Genomic DNA, 22824 nt, shown 5'->3' on the forward strand with positions numbered 1-22824 from the left:
TGAAAAAATCTAGAGAGAATTAAGTGACGCCAAATTCTCAATAGCTTCTATCTTTGAATTAACAAGACCAAACTTTATATATGTTTTTACTTGTTACATGACAGTTTCAGTCACGAATAAGACACAATTACAATCTAAGCAATCGATAATTATATGTTGTGTACAATCAGCTCGGCACATTTTGAAGTCTTCTTTTTTTGGAGCCCCTTATATATCTTATTGTTCGGTATGAGCCAAAGTTCCGTAATGAAGACCGTACTTTGACATATAATGCTTGTTCTTTTACAAATTGTGACTTAGATAGAGAGTAGTCTCATTTAAACTCATACCACATCTTCTTATATATATTTATTGACCTCGTTTCTGTGCACTTTCGAATTCGATACAAATATTCATACTTTAACTCGATATTTTACAGTTATGATAAGCAGACTTGGAAAAGAGATGATTTCTCATTTCCTATCGTTAATTATCCATTTTTAGATGGTGACTTCCCTTGTCACCATCTTACGGTGTTTATATATCTCAACTTATACGATTCGCTCGTGTATGTAACAATGTTTTAGATTTTAACGAGAGAAATTTATGTATTACTGAAAAATAATTACACCAGGGTTTTCGATATCACAAACTAGTCAAAACATTTACTAAATTTTATCATCGGTATAAGGACATCATTCGTAAATATAGCTCAACATGCAGACTTCTTATACGTTCAGGTATTTCACATCCAATATTTTATGGAAATATTCTTTATAAAGCACAAAAAATGTCAGTATTCACCTCAGAAGTTAACAAAACCTTTAAATAGACTTATTAAGAAGGGATATAGTTACGATACTGTTGTCAGGTCATTAAAGATTGCATATTTTGGCGTTAATATTGATTCACTTATAGGGTCTTTGCATCGGAACTAAACACATTTATTATTAATAAACCAGTTGTTGGCATGACACGGGTTATGTTCTCATATTTGTTATGATGGTATGATACTAAACCCCTCAGGGGGAGGATTGTGCCTGATATTCATATGATGAAGACATAATTTTTCAATCAGTTTAATTGAAGTCCGGAGCTGGCATGTCAGTTAACTGCTAGTAGTCTGATGTTATTTATGTATTATTGTCATTTTGTTTATTTTCTTTGGTTACATCTTCTGACATCAGACTCGTACTTCTCTTGAACTGAATTTTAATGTGCGTATTGTTATGCGTTTACTTTTCTGCATTGGCTAGAGGTATAGGGGGAGGGTTGAGATCTCACAAACATGTTTAACCCCGCCACATTTTTGCGCCTGTCCCAAGTCAGGAGCCTCTGGCCTTTGTTAGTCTTGTATTATTTTAACTTTTAGTTTCTTGTGTACAATTTGGAGTTTAGTATGGGGTTCATCATCACTGAACCAGTATATATTTGTTTAGGGGCCAGCTGAAGGACGCCTCCGGGTGCGAGAATTTCTTGTTGCATTGAAGACCTGTTGGTGACCTTCTGCTGTTGTCTGCTCTATGGTCGGGTTGTTGTCTCTTTGGCACATTCCCCATTTCCATTCTCAATTTTATTGGCTATCGATACAAAAAAATACATGAAGGATTTTGCTCATCGTCATGTCTTTCAATTTGTTCCTGAAGCTGGGGCAAATTGTTAATGTTTATATCGAGGTTGTTGTCTTTGATGTAAAAACAAACATGATGTAATTTCCAATGCATATGCGTAGCGAGGAATCGTCTTTTTTTCTCAATCGTTTACCAAAAAAAAAAATCAGGAATCGATATGTCAAAACGTATGACTGAAGTATTTTTCTCGTTATTAAAAATATCGTTCATACAAGATCTGAGTATGTTTCGTTATAGAATTCAACTATTGAGCGGTCTTATAAACATATATTAATGCGACGCGTTTTAAATCAATAATGTTGAATAATTTACCGTCTGTGACTACCCTAAAAAAATGTGTGTTTTTTTTTTTTTTTGGGGGGGGGGGGGTTGTTGTTGTTGGTTTTTGTTTTTGTTTTTGTTTTTGTTTTTTTTTTTATCTCCGAAGCAGTTTTTATACCCAAACGTTACTTGATGATATGTGACTGGTCTGAAACCTACTTTGCTATTTCGATTGCGCCTATCCTTTTACCGATTGTCGGTAAAACAGAGGCAACAGATACCACAGATCGAAATATGTTGTACATAACCGCAAAATCCATTGTGTTGCAATGGCAATCAGTACGAGAGACAAAACAGTTTTGATTGAGATTCGGTGATGTAGATCCTATTAATGTAATGTCTGACGAATGTCATATGTTGCGCAGGATCTGCTTATAATTACAGTGCATCCGAGATCAACCTGGTGTTAAGTGGGGTTCTTATTGCATAGTCTTCTGCTTTTTTGTATTCTGTTATATGATATGCTTGGATTTGAACATTTGTGTGTTGTCGCATTGATGGCCGATAATAGGACATGCTTGAATTTGACCTGTTTTATCTGTCGTAATGATGGCCAGTAATAGGATATACTTGGATTTGAACAATTGTGTTTGTCGTAATGATTGCTGGTAATAGGATATGCTTGGATTTTATCGACCGTGCGAGGGCTGTATAGCCAGTCGTCGTTAAAAATTTCCATCATCATTAAGTTTGCTTGGATTTAACTTCTTGTGACTGTTGTAATGATGGCGCGTAATAGGATATGCTTGGATTTAACCTGCTTTGTCTGACGCAAGTATGGTCGGTAATGGAATATGCTTGAGTTTGATCTATAATTGTATCTGACGTAATGATGGACGGTAATATAATATGCCTGAGTTTGACCAATTGTATTAAGAAAGCCGTGGTGTAGTGCTTAGTGCCTCAAATTTCTGGTTCTATCCCCGTTCCGGGGAGAAAATTTCTGGGACTAAATTTTCAGCTCTCCCTTGACACCATTTGCGAGCATGTCTTGAGAAACGATGATTGTCCGATAAATGACTGACCCGTGTTAAGAGTGACCCATATTTCTTGCACGTAAAAACCACCCTTGTAGATTTCGAAAAAGTGCCAGTGTGAATGCCGCTACAAGGCAGCGCTCGATATACTTGGGTTTGACGTGATGATGGGCGGTTATAGGATATACTTGGTTTTGACATATTGTTTCTGACGCAATATGATGGCCGGTTATAGGATGTACTTTAATTTGACCTATTGTTTATGACGTTATGATGGACGACCATAGGATATACTTGGATGTGCTTCGATTTGATCTATAATTGTATTTGACGAAATAGTGACCGTATCAAGGACATGATTGGTTTGGATTTGGAAATAAACATGAAATCAGTGAATTATATTTTCTTATAGGAATCTCCAATGTGACGATAAATATTCATGTAGAACTCTCAAAGTTAACATAAATGAATTTTATGTTCCTTTGATTAAGCTCTAAACCATGGCCACATGTTGTCGTCCTACCAGCAGATGTCACACAGGCCTACCGGAATGGACTTTTTAAACAGATAAATAACCCATAATATTTTATTTCAATGGGTAAACAATATAGTTTGCATGTTCTCCAGTTTTATTAAAACAGCTTTTTCGTATTGTAAAATAACCACTTATCAGTAGCAACTGTTTTTCTGTATTGTTTGTTCTTTTGCTGATTTTTTTTTTCTATTCTGAATATGGAAAACAACACTTATTCAGCAGATAACAATCTTTAGTTTTATAAACAAAAGCTGAAGCTTTCCGCCGGGTGCGGGATTTTCAGGCTTTTTTGAAGACCCATAGGTGGCCTTTTTGTCGGGTTTTTAACCCTTTAACGCATACAGCGTTTCCATTCTCAATTTTATCATAAATGTGACATCGCTATCCAGTTTGGTGGAAAATATGTTTTTGCATCAAACAATCTGTCTAGTCCTGATCCTTTCCTTGGAAAATCTTTATAATAGATAGTTTGACCGCCACTTAACCAAGCTGACCACCATCCATAAGTTCCAGTTGTAATTATTGAATGATTGCACTGTGAAAGTATTGCCATGTCAACCTCTGCAGAATTCCTTTGAGTAATAAATGCAGTGTTTGGTTTATTGAAATTAGCTTTACACCAAGCTATGTCATCTGAGGCAAAAATGAAAAAGGCACTGGGATACTTTTTCTTGAACCATGACATGGCATTATTCACGTAACTAACGTTTGCGGTTGTGTATCCTAAATTGACATTAGGTTTATTATTCAGCATATCTCCTCGGCGAACATGAACAGCTATATATGTTAATTTGTTTTTGTCTGTCACATTTCTAGCTTTCACAATTTCATTAAACTTTTGTATCGCTTGAACCTGTATGGTGTCTTGCAAACGTAATTCTTTCCTTATATCATCACTATAATCAATAAAATATTTCCAACTTTGAAGGTATCCTGATAGTGTCCAATTATACTTCTTGTCTAAGACGAAAGCTTTTTCGTCAAATGCACATGCTTTCGCCTCTCTGAAGCGTTTTATATTTGCCAATGGTTTTACTGAAGTGAGAGATATCTTAAAAATTCTTCTTAAGCGAAATTTATCGTCCACGACAGGAATCATATGATTATGTCTAGCTATACCATATAATGATGCATATTCAAATATTTCGTTTCCTAGACGACCTTTAAAATTCATAGTTACATAATTATTGGTCGATTTTGTACTTGCATTTTGTAATTTTAACGGCTTTTCAGAAATCTTATAATTGTTTCTTCCTGTGAATTGTGTTTCGTTTGAAGAATGGGTTATCGTTACTAAGTAGCTTTTTGCAAATTTGTTGATTATTACATCCTGCTGTGTGAAGACGTAAAACACTATGGAGCAGCATCCGAATGTCAAACTCAATACTACAAATCTTCCGAAATCGTTATGACCTGAAAATATACAAAAAGGGGAGATAAATATATGCATCGTGCTTAAATGGTCTTTAAATAGATTAATAAGTAGATGCTGTATGATGGCCAATAAGAAAACCCATACCGCAAAGTAAGCTATATATGGTGAGGGAAATTGTAGAAGGTTTTGTAAGAAATAAATTATGAACAAACTTTTTTCTAATTTTTCAGTGTTGGTTAGTCCATGAATCACACTGTTGGACTCACCTTGGCTTAAAAAGTTCCTTTACATATCCGATCATATCCCTTCGTCTTTTTTAATGAATTAATATACAACTTTAGTTTTACAGTGAAATCGAAGAAACAATGTAAAGAACGCCAAATGTCACTAAACTAGCTTTTTTGATCAACTTTTAAACTTAACATGTAAAGAAGTATCCACTTCGATATCACAATATATACATACCCATCTTTAATCTGGACACAAGTACCACTCAAACTCACAAATGTTTGTATGTTTGCTTTATATATAAATTGTCAAATTCCCAATTACTGTTAAATCTCAATGTCTGGTCATGAACAAATATGTCATCAATGACATAAGTGAGTAATTATAAAAAAATTCAATTACAACATAAAAACTTAATTAATTTATCAACCAATTAATTAAGTTCAGTTCAGTTCAGTTTCTTGTATATTCCTCCATTAATTGTGGAGCACTACCCAAAGGGTATAGTTTTAGCAACTATGTACACCTTAAAACATAATAAAACATTTAATTATATACAGATGACTGAATTTGGTTATAATAATCACTAAATAATAAATATCATAATTAATTCATAGGTTTGTCATAATAAAGTTTTTAAAATATATATATAAAAATTCATATGTGCTGGGGTGTAAGAAAACGTTAAGTAACAACTGCATATATTTACAAATAAGAAAAAATGGTCTCAAATTTAACTTACTTTTAATTATTAGTTAAGAGTGCTACACATACATCAGGATCTATAATGACAATATTATTTTATAAGATTTATAATATATACATAAATTTTCTTCACAGTTCAATTTACTATATGGAGATCTTGTCATTATTTTTTAAATTATAACTGATATCTTACAATTTTTAAAAAGAGAAGATTTATTTTTACTTATATAGTCATAACATAGTAAGATGATATACTATCAGTAAGGAACTATTTTATTTTTAAAAAATTTACTTATACTGTACATGTGATCAAGTTTTTTATCCTTTTTGTGTGCAGCAAGTGCATCTCATAACACATATTTCTAGCCAGAGTTTCAATGTTTTCATACACAGTTGAGTAACAGTTTATGTCCTTGCCAGTACAGTCCATTATGAGCTGCAGTAAATTCCCTTGTTGTATTATCTTCTTGTATGTTGAGGTATCAATTTCATCCATTGTTTGTTCTATTTTTGAGAAGTATTTAGATCTTATTTGCTCTAATTCTTTGCAGTGTAGAATAAAATGTTCTAGATCTTCATTTCTCTGTTCACAAATTGTACACATCGGGTTAACTTTCGGATCAAACTTAGCTCTTTTGGCTTGGAATATGTACGTTTGAATACTTATTTCTTTCTTTTATTTCTCCTGCCTTTACATCTTTACTATTGTTTTTTACACTTTTCCATATATTGTGAGCTTCATTTAATGGATTGTTCTGTATCTCTATGTATTTAAGTGATGTTTTTCCTTTTTTTCATTATGACATTCATTTTTCCAGTATTCCTTGATCTTTACTCCTACTAGTCTTTTCCATTCGATTTTATTCAGTGGATTTTCTATGTAGTAGTTACTAGATTTCAAATTGTATTTTGATAGAGTATTTTCTACTCTGTTGATAAAGTCTTTTCCTCTTTGGTCTGAAAATACTATTTGTCGGCGCAGAATTTCACATTCTATGGTTCCTGAATTTCGAACAATATTCATGAAGAAGGTAAGTACATTTTTGTCTAATGTGATGGCAATAGGTTCTGCTCCTACCAGGGTATAGACAGCCATATTTGCTGTATTATTTGGAAGCCCTTGAATTTGTCGGAGGATTTTTCTCTCTGCCAGTTCTAGCATATCCTTTTCTTTTGCAAGTAAGTTCATCACCTCAAGTCCGTATATGCTTCTTGGTACTGCATATGTTCTCCATAGCTTGTATGCGACCATGGGTGAGAATCCCCTTCTGACATGTAACCCAGCTCCAAGAAGGCTGTATATTGTTGCCCTACCGGTTCTTATTCTTTCTGAGATATTTGCACGGTTTTGCTCGTTTCTTGTTTGGTTTCATTGGTTATATTGATGTCATTGTCTTCAAATTGCAATGTTGATATGTTTGAGAAAATTCCTTTCCATATTTTGACCGTTATGCGTTACCTAAGTAACTAGGCCCTATGCACGAATGAAAACAAGGGATGGTAATCAAAATATTTACAACAAATATTGCCAATGGCTGTTTTTGAGAAAGAAAAAGAAAAACATGGAGTCCGAAATTAATGAAATATTATTATGTAATTAATTTTCAAAAGTATTCTTAACGATAAAGAAATATAAAAAATCATTCGGTTTAAAAACAAGCTACTATCATATCAACAATGCAAACTGTGAGGGTCAACTATATAAAGCACACGTATTCATAACGTTACGGGTGTGTGATCACATATTCTATTTCAAAATGACAAACTTATGATCTGCAAACTTGTTGTTATCAAGCATTGTCATTGTCGATGCTTTGTTTACATTCATTGTATTTTAAAAGTACACCTGGTATTATTGATTAGTATAGATCGTCTGAAAATGTTATACTGTTCTGGCACAATTGCACGTTTATTCAATTAGCTCCCACTCCATTATTGAGAGTAAAAGATCGATTAGGGTTGCGACTAGTACCGAACAAAACCGTAATCACTTGTTCTTTTCATAGATTAAAGAAAAACATGCTTGACCTTTTCAAAAGTAAAACAAGGTAACAACGTTGATTGAAAAGCTATTGACTTTTCAGTGTATAAAATAATCAATATTAAATGCTTCTGAATATTACTTGACATCAAAATTCAAAGCAAATCTACGAACATATTCAAGAGAAGAAATTAAAAATATGTAAAATGTAATAGATAAGCATTAATAAATACATACCCGCCATAGTTGTTGTGCCGTCACTTGTCATCTTATGTCACGGGTAGGTAAATGCAGGTTTATTGTCATAAATTTTAAAATGAAACGTCATCATACAATATTATTGATTTCTTCCAATGTTTCTCGTCTAGTTTAATCGTCTACAGGTAAAAAGTGCAACCAACCATGTCTAAATATAAATAGATTTTTTTTTCAAATAGTTTTAAACCGGGTAGACATACGTATTTTAATACATCGCCACACTTGAACTATTAAACACTTGTGTAAAGGGGTACAGTATATAAACTAGTGTCAATTTATACAGAAATTTTCATCCTCATACAAGCGAATAAACTGGTAAAAGAAATGAGTGTGTCCCCCTTTATTGTTTTGGAAACAAGGACAGATTTAATTACAAAAGCATGTTTAATGTTATTAGTCTTCATAATTTATTCATTTATTTATTTATGAAATGCACATTTATACCCCTGGGGGTTGAAGGCATATACAAACAACACAATACAATATAGACAATGGGAAAATTAGCATATTGAACATCATATAATGTGCATCCTAATAGTAAAAAGTATAGCACGGCGTTACAATCTACAAAAAATAAGACGGTTTAAACATGTGTTGGAAAAACTTCAGTGTAAAGCTGCAAGAATTGTTACAGGCTTAATTGATCATTGCAAGCAATAACAGAATTTATTATTTTGAAGCGGGTTGGGGACATTTGTCTGATAGAAGGAACCAAAGAAAAATTCAGTTATAATAGTTTGAGTACTTACAAACATGTAAAACCCCGCCACATTCAGTTTGTGTCTGTCACAAGTCGACAGCCTGTAATTCAGTGGTAGTTGGTTGCTGTTCCACACTTAGTCCTTTCGTTGTCAATTATAGTCTCTTATTTACGAAATTACTTTGCCCATTGTCGAACTCAGTTACACAGTTTTCCGATTGGCAGTCATATTAATTTGTAGTTGCTCAAAGTGATGTAGATGATATACAATCTTCACAAACTTATATAATTTTGTAGTTGTCTGTCAAATTGTGAAACTGTTCACATTTTTCGAGATGACGGACAAAGCTAATTTAAGTTAACCTTTTCCAAACATTGTCAGAATATATACAGCCTACTTTTAGCATTGGTAACAGTTATTCTTATTAATATATAAATTTTTTTTTAATGTGGATCATGTAATAAAGCCTCAAACTATCGTCAAATTTAGATAACATTGGAACTTTAAAAGACGAATTTGGGGTACTGAGATCGGTAGTTTAAGTTTTATTATTGATAAAAGCGTCGATTGCCGTTATGTCGATAATAAGCCTTTCTCGACTGATTATTACAGTTCTATCTTATGTTGTACTGCTACACCACTCTCCAAGATTAGTTGAGGGTTGGGATCCCGCTAACAAGTTTAACCCCGCCACCTTCTGTATGTATGTACATGTCCAAATTAGGAGCCTGTATCTCCGTGGTTGTGGTTTGTTGCTGTGTTACCTAATTGTTTTAGTTCATTTTTTGGTACATTAATTAGGCCGATAGTTTTCGCCTAAAAATTGTTTTACATTTGTGATTTCGGAGCCTTTTATAGCTGACTATGCGGTAGGGGATTTGTTCATCGTTAGAGGCCGTACGGTGACATATATCTGTTAATTTCTGTGTCATTTGGTTCTTGTGGAGAGTTGTCTCATTACCACATCTTCTTTTTTTTATAATTGAATTCAAAATACTAGTCTGTATAGGTAAACTAAAGTTCAAGCCGTTATAAATCAATACTGTTTAATCACGTGATGAAATTGAATTATGTACATGATTTCATTGGAAAAACCATTTAAATTACTTTAATTTTCATCATAAACAACTATTTTATGAACTCCCAAAGATGACTAGGGAATATGAGTAGGATAATTAGTTATCAAAGGTACCAGGATTATAATTTAGTACGCCAGACGCGCGTTTCGTCTACATAAGACTCATCAGTGACGCTCATATCAAAATATTTATAAAGCCAAACAAGTACGAAGTTGAAGAGCATTGAGGATCCAAAATTCAAAAAAGTTGTGCCAAATACGGCTAAGGTAATCTATTCCTGGGATAAGAAAATCCTTAGTTTTTCGAAAATTCAAAGTTTTATATTCAGGAAATTTATAAAAATGACCACATAATTGATATTCATGTCAACACCGAAGTGCTGACTACTGGGTTGGTGATACCCTCGGGGACGAAACGTCCACCAGCAGTGGCATCGACCCAGTGGTGTAAATAGTTATCAAAGGTACCAGGATTATAATTTAGTACGCCAGACGCGCGTTTCGTCTACATAAGACTCATCAGTGACGCTCATATCAAAATATTTATAAAGCCAAACAAGTACGAAGTTGAAGAGCATTGAGGATCCAAAATTCAAAAAAGTTGTGCCAAATACGGCTAAGGTAATCTATTCCTGGGATAAGAAAATCCTTAGTTTTTCGAAAATTCAAAGTTTTATATTCAGGAAATTTATAAAAATGACCACATAATTGATATTCATGTCAACACCGAAGTGCTGACTACTGGGTTGGTGATACCCTCGGGGACGAAACGTCCACCAGCAGTGGCATCGACCCAGTGGTGTAAATAGTTATCAAAGGTACCAGGATTATAATTTAGTACGCCAGACGCGCGTTTCGTCTACATTGGTCTTCTTCCGAATGATAGTAAAAATACTTGCCAAAGTTTGGCAACCGTTAGGTCGTGTGAGATGTACAAGTACACAGCCTCGTCCAGTCAGAATGGGGAATTTAGATCATCTGAAGACTCGAGAAAAAAAGTGACACACCATCTGCACGTTCAGAATCCTTGCAACAACTCTTTGTGGTGTACGTAGGTAGCAAGGTAAAATTTCTAGCCCTATCCATTGAAGCAGAGGCAGTTCAAATTTCCCTGACCGTCATCCCAGAGAGCCTTTATTTTTAGAACCTACCTTTTGTATCAATAGTTGTTCTCGAGAAAAGAGGGACGAAAGATACCAGAGGGACAGTCAAACTCATAAATCGAAAATAAACTGACAACGCCATGGCTAAAAATGAAGACAAACAGACAAACAATAGTACATATGACACATCATAGAAAACTAAATAATAAGCAACATGAACCCGACCAAAAACTAGGAGTTGTCTCAGGTGCTCTGGAAGGGTAAGCAGATCCTGCTCCACATGTGGCACCCGTCGTATTGCTCATGTGATAAAAAATATGGTAAATAGTCTAATTCGGTAGGTCACATTCATGAAACACGAACATGCATGACATGTTGATTAACATTGTATTAGGCGACCCATACGAGATATTTGTTTTCTTTTGGTTATATTGGGTTATTTGTTGTAATGTTGTCTCACTGTTTAGCTTCATTTTTTCGAAAATCTTTTATTTGGTTTTGTCTTGAAAACTATGATTCAACTGAACAGGTCCTTTTTTACATCGGGATGACCTTGAGGTCATTCCGATGTATTGCTATCGCCATTATTCCATTATGCAAATTAGTTTGGGTTTTCAACCGATCTATGAAAATTATAGATCCACGGACATTGTCTAGTGCAAAATGACATTCCTTATCGCATGTTTTATCCTCATTTTTTTTCAATGGATACTTCTATAAATATTTTTTTTAAAACACAAATTAAAAATATGAAAATGTTTTGTCGTTAGATATATATCTAAAAGTAAACTAGATGTGTCAAAGCGACACGAATGGCCCCGTCCCAAAAAAGTTGAAAAATCTGCAATTTCAATAACACATGTGGACACAAACATGATGGTAGTCTCACATTGATATGTTCATAATTATAAATTAACTGTTAACAAAACTCAGCTCAAAATGTTGAGGCCTATAGAAAAAAAGTCTGTATAACTGTGATTTTCAACAATTTTCAAAGTTGTAAAGCCTTAATTTTGACAAAAATTAATGGAGAGGAACAAAACTTAAACTTGATCTGTAACTCATCATGAATAACTCACATACCAAAAATCAGCCCAATATCTGAAAACGTTTAGAAAAAAAGTCTGTATATAGATATAGGAAGATGTGGTGTGAGTGCCAATGAGACAACTCTTCATCCAAATAACAATTTAAAAGATGTAAACCATTATAGGTACGGCCTTCAACACGGAGCCTTGTTATTTTCAACAATTTATCAAAGTCCAAAGCCCGTAATTTCGGCAAAAATTAGCGAAGCGGAACAAAACTTAAACTTGACCTGTATCTCATCATGGTTACCTCACATACCAAAAATCAGCCCAATATCTGAAAGCGTTTAGAAAAAAGTCCGTATAACTGTGATTTTCAACAATTTTCAAAGTTGTAAACCCTTAATTTTGGCAAAAATTAATGCAGAGAAACAAAACTTTAACTTGATCTGTAACTCATCATGGTTAACTCACAAACCAAAAATCAGCCCAACTTCGTTGCGGGGCCATAAAAATCATTGATAATATCTATGCACACGCACCGGAAAATTGTGTTAGAGCTTGCGGAAGAATATCTAAAGAATGTTTTGCGACACTCCCGACAAGGACCGGTAACTCTGTATTTTTTTTGCGGGAAAATATGAATGGCTTCTCATATCCAATGTTTTAGAAAAATCGTTTGTGACAGAAGAGTGTCCACCGTGCATTTGCACTTCACTATTATAAGAATAGTAGAATATAATGATATACAAATGGATGAAATTTATATATACATGTAACTGTTATATCAATATAATATATAACAACAAACCAGTGTATACTCAGGGACTATTATTATATTAGTATAATAGTCCCAGGTATACTGATAAATATCACTACAATATGATAGCTGTCATTAATTCATCATCCACGCCCGATCTTGTCTCAGAAAAAAATATATCTCTGTACATTAATCTCAGTTTCAGGTATAGAGATGTGATCTTTTTCTGTGACATGTGCTTTTGACCATCCACAAGAACTTGTGGTCATCCAATGTTCAATACTTTGATTGTAATTGCAAAGCATGACAAAAATATCTTGTGACAAATTTAAGAAAAAGGACATTAAACTTGCATGTACTAGTCAACAAACGAAACGATACAAGGCAATGTATTTTCCATATATAATGATAGTGGATTCACTGTATCAGGTCTAATATTTATAGAGTGTTATTTTCTCATCAAAACCATTGATTTAAGGCAAATATTTGATTTTTGTTTGCAACTTTTGTTATTTCAAAAATCGTATTTTCACCCCAAAAATTCAAAAATTGTTTATATTAAAACTTAGAACATTAAGCTTAAACATAGTCTGCTTAAATTGTGAATGCCTTTGCAGATACCTGATATTCAATTATCATTTTCAAAATAAAGTGCCGACTTTTGTCAAAATTTTCCGCAAAATAAATATGGCCCCTGTGTTCAATAATACGGTATTTCTCATGGTCAGATGTTATTAGTCATTTTCATTAGATGATTTACCAGTTTTTTCCTATTTTTTTATAACTGTATTTTATGATAAATTGGAGTTCAAACTTGTGTATTATTATTATGGTCTTTTATACTTTTATACCTTTACCTTAATTTAAACCTATTCATTTACTTTTTACCTTAATTATTCATCCCTTATTTTTATTAACTATGTATTTGCATTGTATCACAGATCAAATTTATTCGTTCATTGTGAGTTAGTTTGTGTTATTCCGTTTTTTGGTTGACTTAAGCCTTCCAATTGATATCTTATAGTGTGTCTTTCTATGTTGTGATGAACTATTGTTTCAGAAAAGGGAGAAGGTTTGGTACTATTAAAACGTTTAATCCCGCTGCAATTGTTTGCACCTGTCCTAAGTAAAGATTCTGATGTTCAGTGGTTTTCGTCTGATAATATGGTTCATAAGTGCTTCTCGTTTCTCGTTTTTATATAGACTCGACCGTTGATTTTCCCGTTTGAATGGTTGGTTTTACACCAGTAATTTTGGAGCCCTTTATAGCTTGCTGTTCGGTGTGAGCCAAGGCTCCGTGTTGAAGGTCGTATCTTGACCTATAATGGTTAACTTGTATTAATTGTTACTTGGATGAAGAGTTGTCTCATTGGCACTCATACCACATCTTCCTATATCAATTTTGTTGACTAGTATAGAACAATAACAGTAGCAGTTTTTGAATGATAATTGTCCGAGTTTTTTTTTATTGCAAGCTTGTGAGTATATATTCTAAAAGGGACCATATTTACAAATAGTTATGCAATAACCCTTTTAGTAAATCGGAAAAAACTATTTCAAGCATATTTAGCTATAGGCAGCTGAAGACGTCGATAATATTAAGTAAAAAAATACAGCATAATTGCCCTAGTGTAATGTCAAAGAAAATTGTACGCGAATTCTGTTATGCTTTGTTGGAAATATAACGTTGCTATACAATAAAAGAATTTAAGCTTACATAATCATGTATTTAAATGGATTAATTTTAAACTATATGCATTCTGACTGCCTTCCACTAAATTTTTACAGCTTGATTACTGCATCAACTATGACACCAAAAAGATGGATTCTACATTGCAATCCAGGACGGTGGATTATAGGTAGTAAGATTAAATACTTTGTCTAATTTTGATCCTTTTCTAGGAAAATCTTTAAAATATATTGTTGTGCCCCAATGAGCCAGGCAGTCCACCAACCATAACTTCCAGTGGTAACTATGGTATGATTGCAATGTGTCAATATCGCCATGTCAACTTCCGGTGTATTTTTCTTGTTAATGAAAGCTACATTTGATTCGTTAAAATGGTTTTTGCACCATGCTATATCGTCTGACGAAAATATGAAAAAAGCATTTGAAAATTGGGATCGGAATTTTTTCATCGCATTATTTATGTAGGTTTCGTTTGCTGAAGTATATCCATAATTAACAAACTTTTCTTTAATAAAATCTCCTCGGCGAACATGAACAGCAATAAAAGTAGGTTTGTTCACATTTGTTATGTTCTTTGACTTTATAATTTCTTGAAATTGTTTAGTAGCTTCTATCTGTACATTTTCTTTAAATTGAAATTCTTTTCTTATTTCAATACTATTTTCAACAAAGTATTTCCAACTCTGAAAGTAGCCTTTGATTGTCCAGTTGTATTTTGTATCAAGCTTAAAAGCATTTTCCTCAAACACGTTACCTTTATTCTCCACATAACGTTTTGAATTCACTAACGGGTTAACTGTAATAGCAGATATTTTGAAATGTTTCTTTAAATGACATCCTTCATCAACAATTGGTATCATGTTATGATGTTTGGCGATGCCATAAAGTGATGCATATTGAAACAGTAAGTTTCCGAGTCGCCCGATAAATTCAACTTTAACATACTTCTTAGATGTCCTTGGTATTGCATTTTCCTTGTTGGGTTTATCAGAATTAACATTAACTGTTATATTTGTTGATTTGCAGTAAATAGCGCTTTCCTCGTTGTTTTTTTAAAATAAATTGACAAAATCCAAGCGTCAATATCAACATCAAAATATACTTTGACCAACTTGCCCCTGAAAAAAATTATAATACCTTACGAATTGTTCTGTTAATTTTTTAAGCAGTAAAACAATGTATAATAGTTCAGCGAAATGGATGTTACACAAAATTCCATAACATTCAAATTAACCAAAATAATAAAAAAAAAAACACACCAAGGTAACAAAGGATGGAGGTTCCTGATTTGTGACTGACGCCTAAATACAGCAACGGTAAACGTTTTATTTGATCACAACCTTCCCACTATATCCCTAGTCAAATTGAATGCTAAATAAACAAATATTAGTTTAAATGTCTGAGTAATAGTTCCGGCTACTATGGCGTCACACAATTTTACAGGAAAAGTGGTTTAAAAGTATGGAATTACTTGTATGTTAAAATTTATTTTGTCGTTTGGTTGTACTTAATGAAGGCAACAGTAGTATACCGCTGTTCAAAAGTCAAAACATATCTTCTTACTTACGTAGTTTTTCCAATGTTTGTTTTTGTTCAACATCATATACATTAAAAAAGCCGAGTGTTTATTTTTTTTAAAGACATGGCACTTTAGTGTAGCATACAGTTTTTATCTACAAAAGAAGATAACGTTTTCATGTCTTTTGGTGAACAATTGAACGACATAAATTACCAAAAGACATTTTGACTAGTCCACCTTTAAAAGAAGTCTTTTAAATAAAAATATTGAGCCAGGATACCAGCTATTTTGCTTGTGCATAAAAAGTAAAATCACAAAAATACTGAACTCCGAGGAAAATTCAAAACGGAAAGTCTCTAATTCAATGGCAAAATCAAAAGCTCAAACACATCAAACGAATGGATCGAATAAGTAGTAAAACTGGATCGAATGAGTAGTTAAACTTTTCAAACGTCTGACAGGAACTTTTCTCTAAATATCAGACGAACATTGAAAAACACTTGTTTCCGAGTAGTCTTTGAAGTACGTTTTAGTGTCTTCCAACTGACTGTTACTTGTTCTTTGTTCGGCATGTCAGTTAGGGGTACCTATCTTCATTCCAATAAATCCAAAATGCATCACTTCCTAAACGCAGTAAAAAGAATGAAAACTTGAGACGTGGTCGTACTTCCAATAATGTGCACCATAAAACACACATGTTTTAAAAAACATACAGCCTTATTAAAAGTATTTTTAGAACGAAGCATAAGCAACTTAATTTGCTTATTATTGACAATAAAGTTGTATAAGATAAGGCCTACCTTTCTGCTTCATGCAAAGTCTGTTCGTACCTGTAGTTAAAAAAAGGTTAAATGAGCATCCATTTAATCTTTATATCATTTTGTACAGAATGTATAAGTCATATTTGTTTGTTACCCTCGCTTCACTGATTTCGGGTGGGGTTGTTTATATTAGTATGGATTGGTCATGAGTGCACGTTTGTTCGAAATTAAAAGTATTTTAGATGAAAAGTTTTGGGTATTTAGTTCGCTATAGATATATAGCGTTTTCATGATGTCAACATCCGCGTTTAAGTTAAAAAGCAACAGGATAAATGTAAATTGATTGACAGATATGTAGTCCATGTATTTGTGCAGTTAAGTGTTGCAACACAAGGGGAAACTAAAAATAGATAGAACTATCAAGTTAAGTTGTCAACCGTCCTAATTGTCGATTTCGGTTTATAACTCAGGACATAAATAAGACATAGCAGTGTATATGGTATACATTATTTCAAGCTTAATGTTAAAGAAGTGATCAACAAATCTAACCATCTTTAAATCTTGAATATTTCTAGTTTTAATTTCGAGTGTAGTTCTAAGACAATAAAAGTACTACTAGTATTATCAGAAAATACAATATAATTTATTGGTGATATTTGTAACTCACATCTATGCATGCAAACTGTAATATCATTTTTTTTTATGTTTCACTTAGAAGACACATTTTACAAGAATTAATGCTGGATCCTCAATGCTCTTCAACTTCGTACTTGATTGGCTTTATAAATATTTTGATATGAGCGTCACTGATGAGTCTTATGTAGACGGGACGCGCGTCTGGCGTACCAAATTATAATCCTGGTACATTTGATAACTGCTAATAAGAAAACATCAAGGTAGTATAACAATTCAAATACATAACATGTTTTCTATAACTTTAATTTCACGCTTAGTTTTCATTCCAATTCATTTTTCATGCAACCTCCAACAATAAAACATGGTAGCTAAAGTACGTCTAAAAGAAATATCTTACATATAGACAATACCGCTGTTCAAAAGTTATAAATCGATTGAGAGAAAAACAAAACCGGGTTATTAACTGAAACCGAGGGAAACACATCATCTATAAGAGAGAAAAAAAAACGAAACGACATAACACTGAAGTGCAACATACATAGACACGAACTAATAGATAACAACTGTCACAGTCTTGACTTTGTACAGGACATTTTAAGAAAAAAATGGTGGATTGAACCTGGTAATGCGGCTAGGCAAACCTCGCGCTTTTTGGCAATGATAAATATACTGCTAAAATGACAAAACTACTTGACGGGAAAACAGTAGAACTAAATGCAAGAAGACCAAAGACATATAAATACATTAATAAATGATATAATAATTTGGTCATATTTACAAAAGATTGATAAGTTTTGATCAACTGAATAATGTTTAATATTGAAAAACTTCAACAAACTTTGTAAGTATAGATAACAGATAAAAGTTCAGGGGTACTCCTTCATTTTCTGATATTCTATAATTGTGCTTTTAGGGTAGTCATCTTTAATTGTAAAATAGCAGTTTACAATCGGTCTAGTTCTTTACTTAACTGTGGCAGTTTTGGCAAGATAATGGCAATTGATTTGTTAGACTAATTATTTAAACAAAAAAAAGATAAATGATTATTATTACATTTTTTGTCTGTTTTAACAAAACACCACATATTTATTTCCGCTTGATTCAAATTTAACTAAGCTATATAAGGGGAGATAACTTTTATATTAAAATTTTATAAAGGGATGTTTACGAAATTTTCGTTTTTACTTATAGCTAGAACAGACAGTTCGATGCCATCATAGTTTTCCTTCTTTCTTAAAGCATATAGTAAAACTTGTCTTTACATATTTTATTTCAAAATTATATCTCATAGATAAAGTGTTTTCACGAAAAATCTTGCAAATTGAGGAAATTTTGTCCGACTTGGAGCTTGAAGAATAGCATCGTTACCCATAACTTTCATTATAAAAAAAAACCTACATTTCAGCGAATTATAATAAGATTCTGCTGATGATTCAACTTCATAAAATACATTAAGTCGGTAGCTTAACGAGAGAATTGGCACTATACTTATATTTTGATACAGTAATATGTGTAAATTCGCTGTACTTAAACAAGTGGAATTTTTCTTTTGTTTTTCAAAATGTAAAATTACTCAAGAGGAATATTCAAATGAAAATATCAAAAGCTCATACACATAAAACGAAATGAAAACAACTGTCATATTCCTCATTTGGGACAGGCATTTCCTTATATAGAAAATGACGGTCTAAACTTGGTTTTAAAGCTAGCTTTACCTCTAAAATTCATCTCACTGTATGACAATCGCCTAAAATTATTTCGAATTGACAGCAATATGTGAATAAAACGAACAGACATAATAGGTAAAAATGTCAAAAATAGGGTACAGTTATAATTGTACTATAACGGTACTTTGATAAGGATAATTTTCTCCTAACCTTTTTTTATCTACTTATAACAGGAGTATACACACTAGATACATTTCGTGAGGCAGACACACTTTTCTGTATTTATATTCATGAGAAATGCACAATGCCCAAAATTTGAAAGTCAATGATGAATTTGTATACAAACTATGATTAAATAGGACATTAACATTATAGCCTAATTCATCTTAGACCGACTAACGTCATATAAACTTAAAAAAAATAAATAAAGGCAATAGTAGTATACCACTGTTCAAAAGTCATAAATCGTTTGTGAGAAAACGAACGGGTTACAAACTAAAACCGAAGGAAACACATTAACTATTAGAGGAAAACAACGGGACAAAAGAAACACTGAAGTGCATCAAAAACAAACGCAAATGCTAAATACATATTTGTTAACAACTCCCATATTCCTGACTGATGTTGGATTTCTTAAAGAAAACAGGTTATGTGTTTCAGTCTCGTATACTATATCTTACCGATAAATTATAAAATACACAGGTAAAAAACCTATAGATATGAACTAAATAAATAAACACATGCAATTCATAGTCTCTCCTTTAGTTCTGAAACTTCAAATGTAAATAGAAATCATTCTGTACATGTAGTAAAAAGTAAGATCACAAAAATACTAAACTAAGTTGACGATGACAATCCTTGCATCAATACATGTCTCTTACATCAGGTCTCTTACCACAGGTCTCCAATCAACTTGAACACGAAGAAGTAAATTCATTTCCATTCTCAATTTTATCATTGGCAACCATTATTCAAGCTAAAAAAAATTACACAGGACTTTCCAATATTTTATCCATTTCTTTAGCAACTGGTTTATAATCAACTTGAACATGAAGAAGTAAATTCATTTCCATTCTCAATTTTATCATTTTGCAACCATTATTCAAATTACAAAAATAACATAGGACATTATAATAATTTATCCATTTCTTTAACAACAGGTTTATAATCAACTTGAACATTAAGAAGTAAATTCATTTCCATTCTCAATTTTATCATTTGCAACCATTATTCAAGCTACAAAAATTACACAGGACTTAACAATATTTTATCCATTTCTTTAACAACTGGTTTACAATCAACTTGAACATGAAGAAGTAAATTCATTTCCATTCTCAATTTTATCATTCTGCAACCATTATTCAAACTACAAGAATAACATAGGCCTTTATACTACTTTATCCATTTCCTTAAAAACAGGTTTACAATCAACTTGAACATGAAGAAGTAAATTCATTTCCATTCTCAATTTTATCATAGTATTCAAACTACAAAAATAACACAGGACTTAACGATATTTTATCCATGTCTTTTATAACAGGTCTTCAATCAACTTAGACATGACAAAGTAGCTTCATTCCGTCAGCATTATTCAAACATTACATATAACTTAATAAATTTAAATTTAAAAATATCTTTTTAATTCTATCAACATGAAGTCACCTCGAACTGATCAGATGATAAGAGTATAGAGGGAAAAAGTTAAACATCAGTTTCTTACAAAGACGCAAATCTGAATAAGATTTAATTAAAAGTTTTTTTTTCAAAACAACGTATCTGTAACGTTATCTACGAAATGTATTCAGGATGTAACTAAGACTACTACTATGCATATTAATGCACGAATTCATTCTGTATTTACAAGCTGAAATGTAATCTGAGTTTTAAAGAGTGTTTATTTCATTAAAAAAATAAACAAATGGGGTATGGTAAAAATGCATAAATTATAGTTACTAAAGTCAACACATTATATTCAAGACCAGCGCTAATCTTATCTATTGCATTATTGGTTCATAGAGACTGCGATGTCAGGACAGCAGTATATCCTTACCCTGAATATGCACCAAGCCTGACTGAGTCATCGACATCAGTTTTTGGAAACCGGAGTCAAATTAAGGTAATCTAAATTCTTGTGAAAATCGATAAACAGAAATGAGTTACTTTCCTTTGAAACAGTACGGACTCTCCAGAGATATATTTTGCCAAACGTTTCTGATTATGTACCTTAGAGTAAAGCTAGTATTCAACCGATTCCGGTGACCCTCTCCCTGCTACCCGCTGCCTGCGTCCCAACTCTCTATACATAGGATTTCAACCGTTTCCAGTGTCATTCAAAGATCAAGGAAGTATATACCTTAACAATGTTGTCGGTTTTACGTTACAACACAGGTTTACGTTTGATGTTTCTATGACTAGCATTAAAATCATAGTGTATTGATAGAATCATATAATATTGACTGATTCATACTATCCTGACAGTATTACGATTTTGAACACAAGACAAAAATTGTTATAACCATTCTACTGTATATTATACTTACCTTTAATAACAGCTACTGCGGGTATATATATATCGATATACCTGAACTTCCCTTGTTTTATTTGCTACTGCATCAATAATGTATTGATTGATTCCACAAATATTTTTAAAGTGTGTATTAAAACACCATGTTCTGCATCAAAGCGTATTGTGAAACGGAGCATATCGTTTTCTCGTTAAACCTTTTATCTGCTTTTTAAAACCGGGTGCAAATGAATTTAGTAAGCCACTGAATAAGATATATTTATATAAATTGATGGATATCTGAACATGTTTGCATTACCTTGTACAATTTTACGACAAAAATATATATGTTTGTGTGTACATACCAAAAAGTCGAAATAAAATATAGCATTAAAAATGTATTATGTTATATAACTAAATACCAACGTTGTAAAATGAAATAGGTGCTTCTTTATATCAATTGAAATGAGTACGCATATGTCTTCGGAAAACTAGGAGTACAACATTATGAATTAAGAACATTAAGATTACCCAAAGTTTTTGTTGGGGTGCATGTTGCTCAGTCTTTAGTTTTCTATGTTGTGTAGTGTGAACTGTTTTTGTTGTTCCCCTTTTTTGCCATGTTATTGCCAGTTTATTTCCGAGTAATTTATGTGTTAGTTTTTGGTACCCCTTTAATATCGTTTGCCTCTCTTTTATGTACACTGTTACGGGAAATAGTGAGAACTAAGTTAATAGGATTTTGTTCTCCGAAAATTGGCAGAGATGCCACAAAAACGAATGGCGACTGTTTACCAACACAAGACCACTGACGGAACTTTCACACAGTCTTGTAGAATAATTACAAACACAGTCCTTTTTATTTTTACAAATAACGGGTGTAAGTTCGACTCCAAATGAAGATTAATCTACAGCAAACAAATTAAAAAGATAGATAAGGTTTGCACCTTGCCAAAACATTAAGATGAGGTAACAAAAAAAAACTGAGAAATGTTACAAAGAATACAATCTTTGCTACATAGTTTTACCAGCAAAAAATGGTGAAATAATAAGATCGGGTCAAAGTTATCAACGTTGGTCCATTCATCATGACGTCGGTGATATGTTCGAGTTAAAGTTACCAAGGCCGGATCAACATATTTGACGTCACAAAGTAACGATATATAATTTTTTTTTATGAGCAAGAGATGAACAAGGCGATACAGACAGTGGAACGATCGATAAAGTATTCATATTCAGTACTAGTTGAGCTTAATTTGCTGATCTTTCTGGAGAACACGGGTTTTTAGTTGGGTTACTGTGTAATGTGTTGTTGAGTGTCGTTTTCCCTTTTGTTCTTTTGCTCTGTTTTCATATTCTATTGCCAACTGTTCTTCGACTATAATTGT

General features: G+C 32.6%; 1 protein-coding gene and 1 long non-coding RNA gene across 3 annotated transcripts; both read right to left on the reverse strand.

Moving 5' to 3' along the window:
* Positions 1–3480: 3480 nt before the first annotated feature.
* On the reverse strand, positions 3481–8130 carry LOC143080402 (galactoside alpha-(1,2)-fucosyltransferase 2-like). 2 transcript variants are annotated; one of them, XM_076256235.1, is made up of 2 exons: positions 7970–8130; positions 3481–4856 (listed from the first exon to the last, which is right to left on the reverse strand). In XM_076256235.1, the coding sequence occupies exons 1-2, from the start codon at positions 7998–8000 to the stop codon at positions 3808–3810; spliced, it is 1080 nt and encodes a 359-aa protein (XP_076112350.1). In that variant the 5' UTR covers positions 8001–8130; the 3' UTR covers positions 3481–3807. The 2 variants fall into 2 exon arrangements, with proteins under 2 accessions (XP_076112350.1, XP_076112351.1); XM_076256236.1 differs by lacking the exon at positions 7970–8130 and adding an exon at positions 5284–5382.
* A 7079-nt stretch (positions 8131–15209) lies between these two features.
* On the reverse strand, positions 15210–21607 carry LOC143080404 (uncharacterized). Its single transcript, XR_012979710.1, has 3 exons — positions 21474–21607; positions 16670–16699; positions 15210–15468 (listed from the first exon to the last, which is right to left on the reverse strand). It is a non-coding gene; the product is annotated as an uncharacterized LOC143080404 (long non-coding RNA).
* Between the last annotated feature and the right edge of the window lie 1217 nt (positions 21608–22824).

Source organism: Mytilus galloprovincialis, chromosome 6 (assembly GCF_965363235.1).
Source record: "Mytilus galloprovincialis chromosome 6, xbMytGall1.hap1.1, whole genome shotgun sequence".
Lineage (NCBI taxonomy): Eukaryota > Metazoa > Mollusca > Bivalvia > Mytilida > Mytilidae > Mytilus > Mytilus galloprovincialis.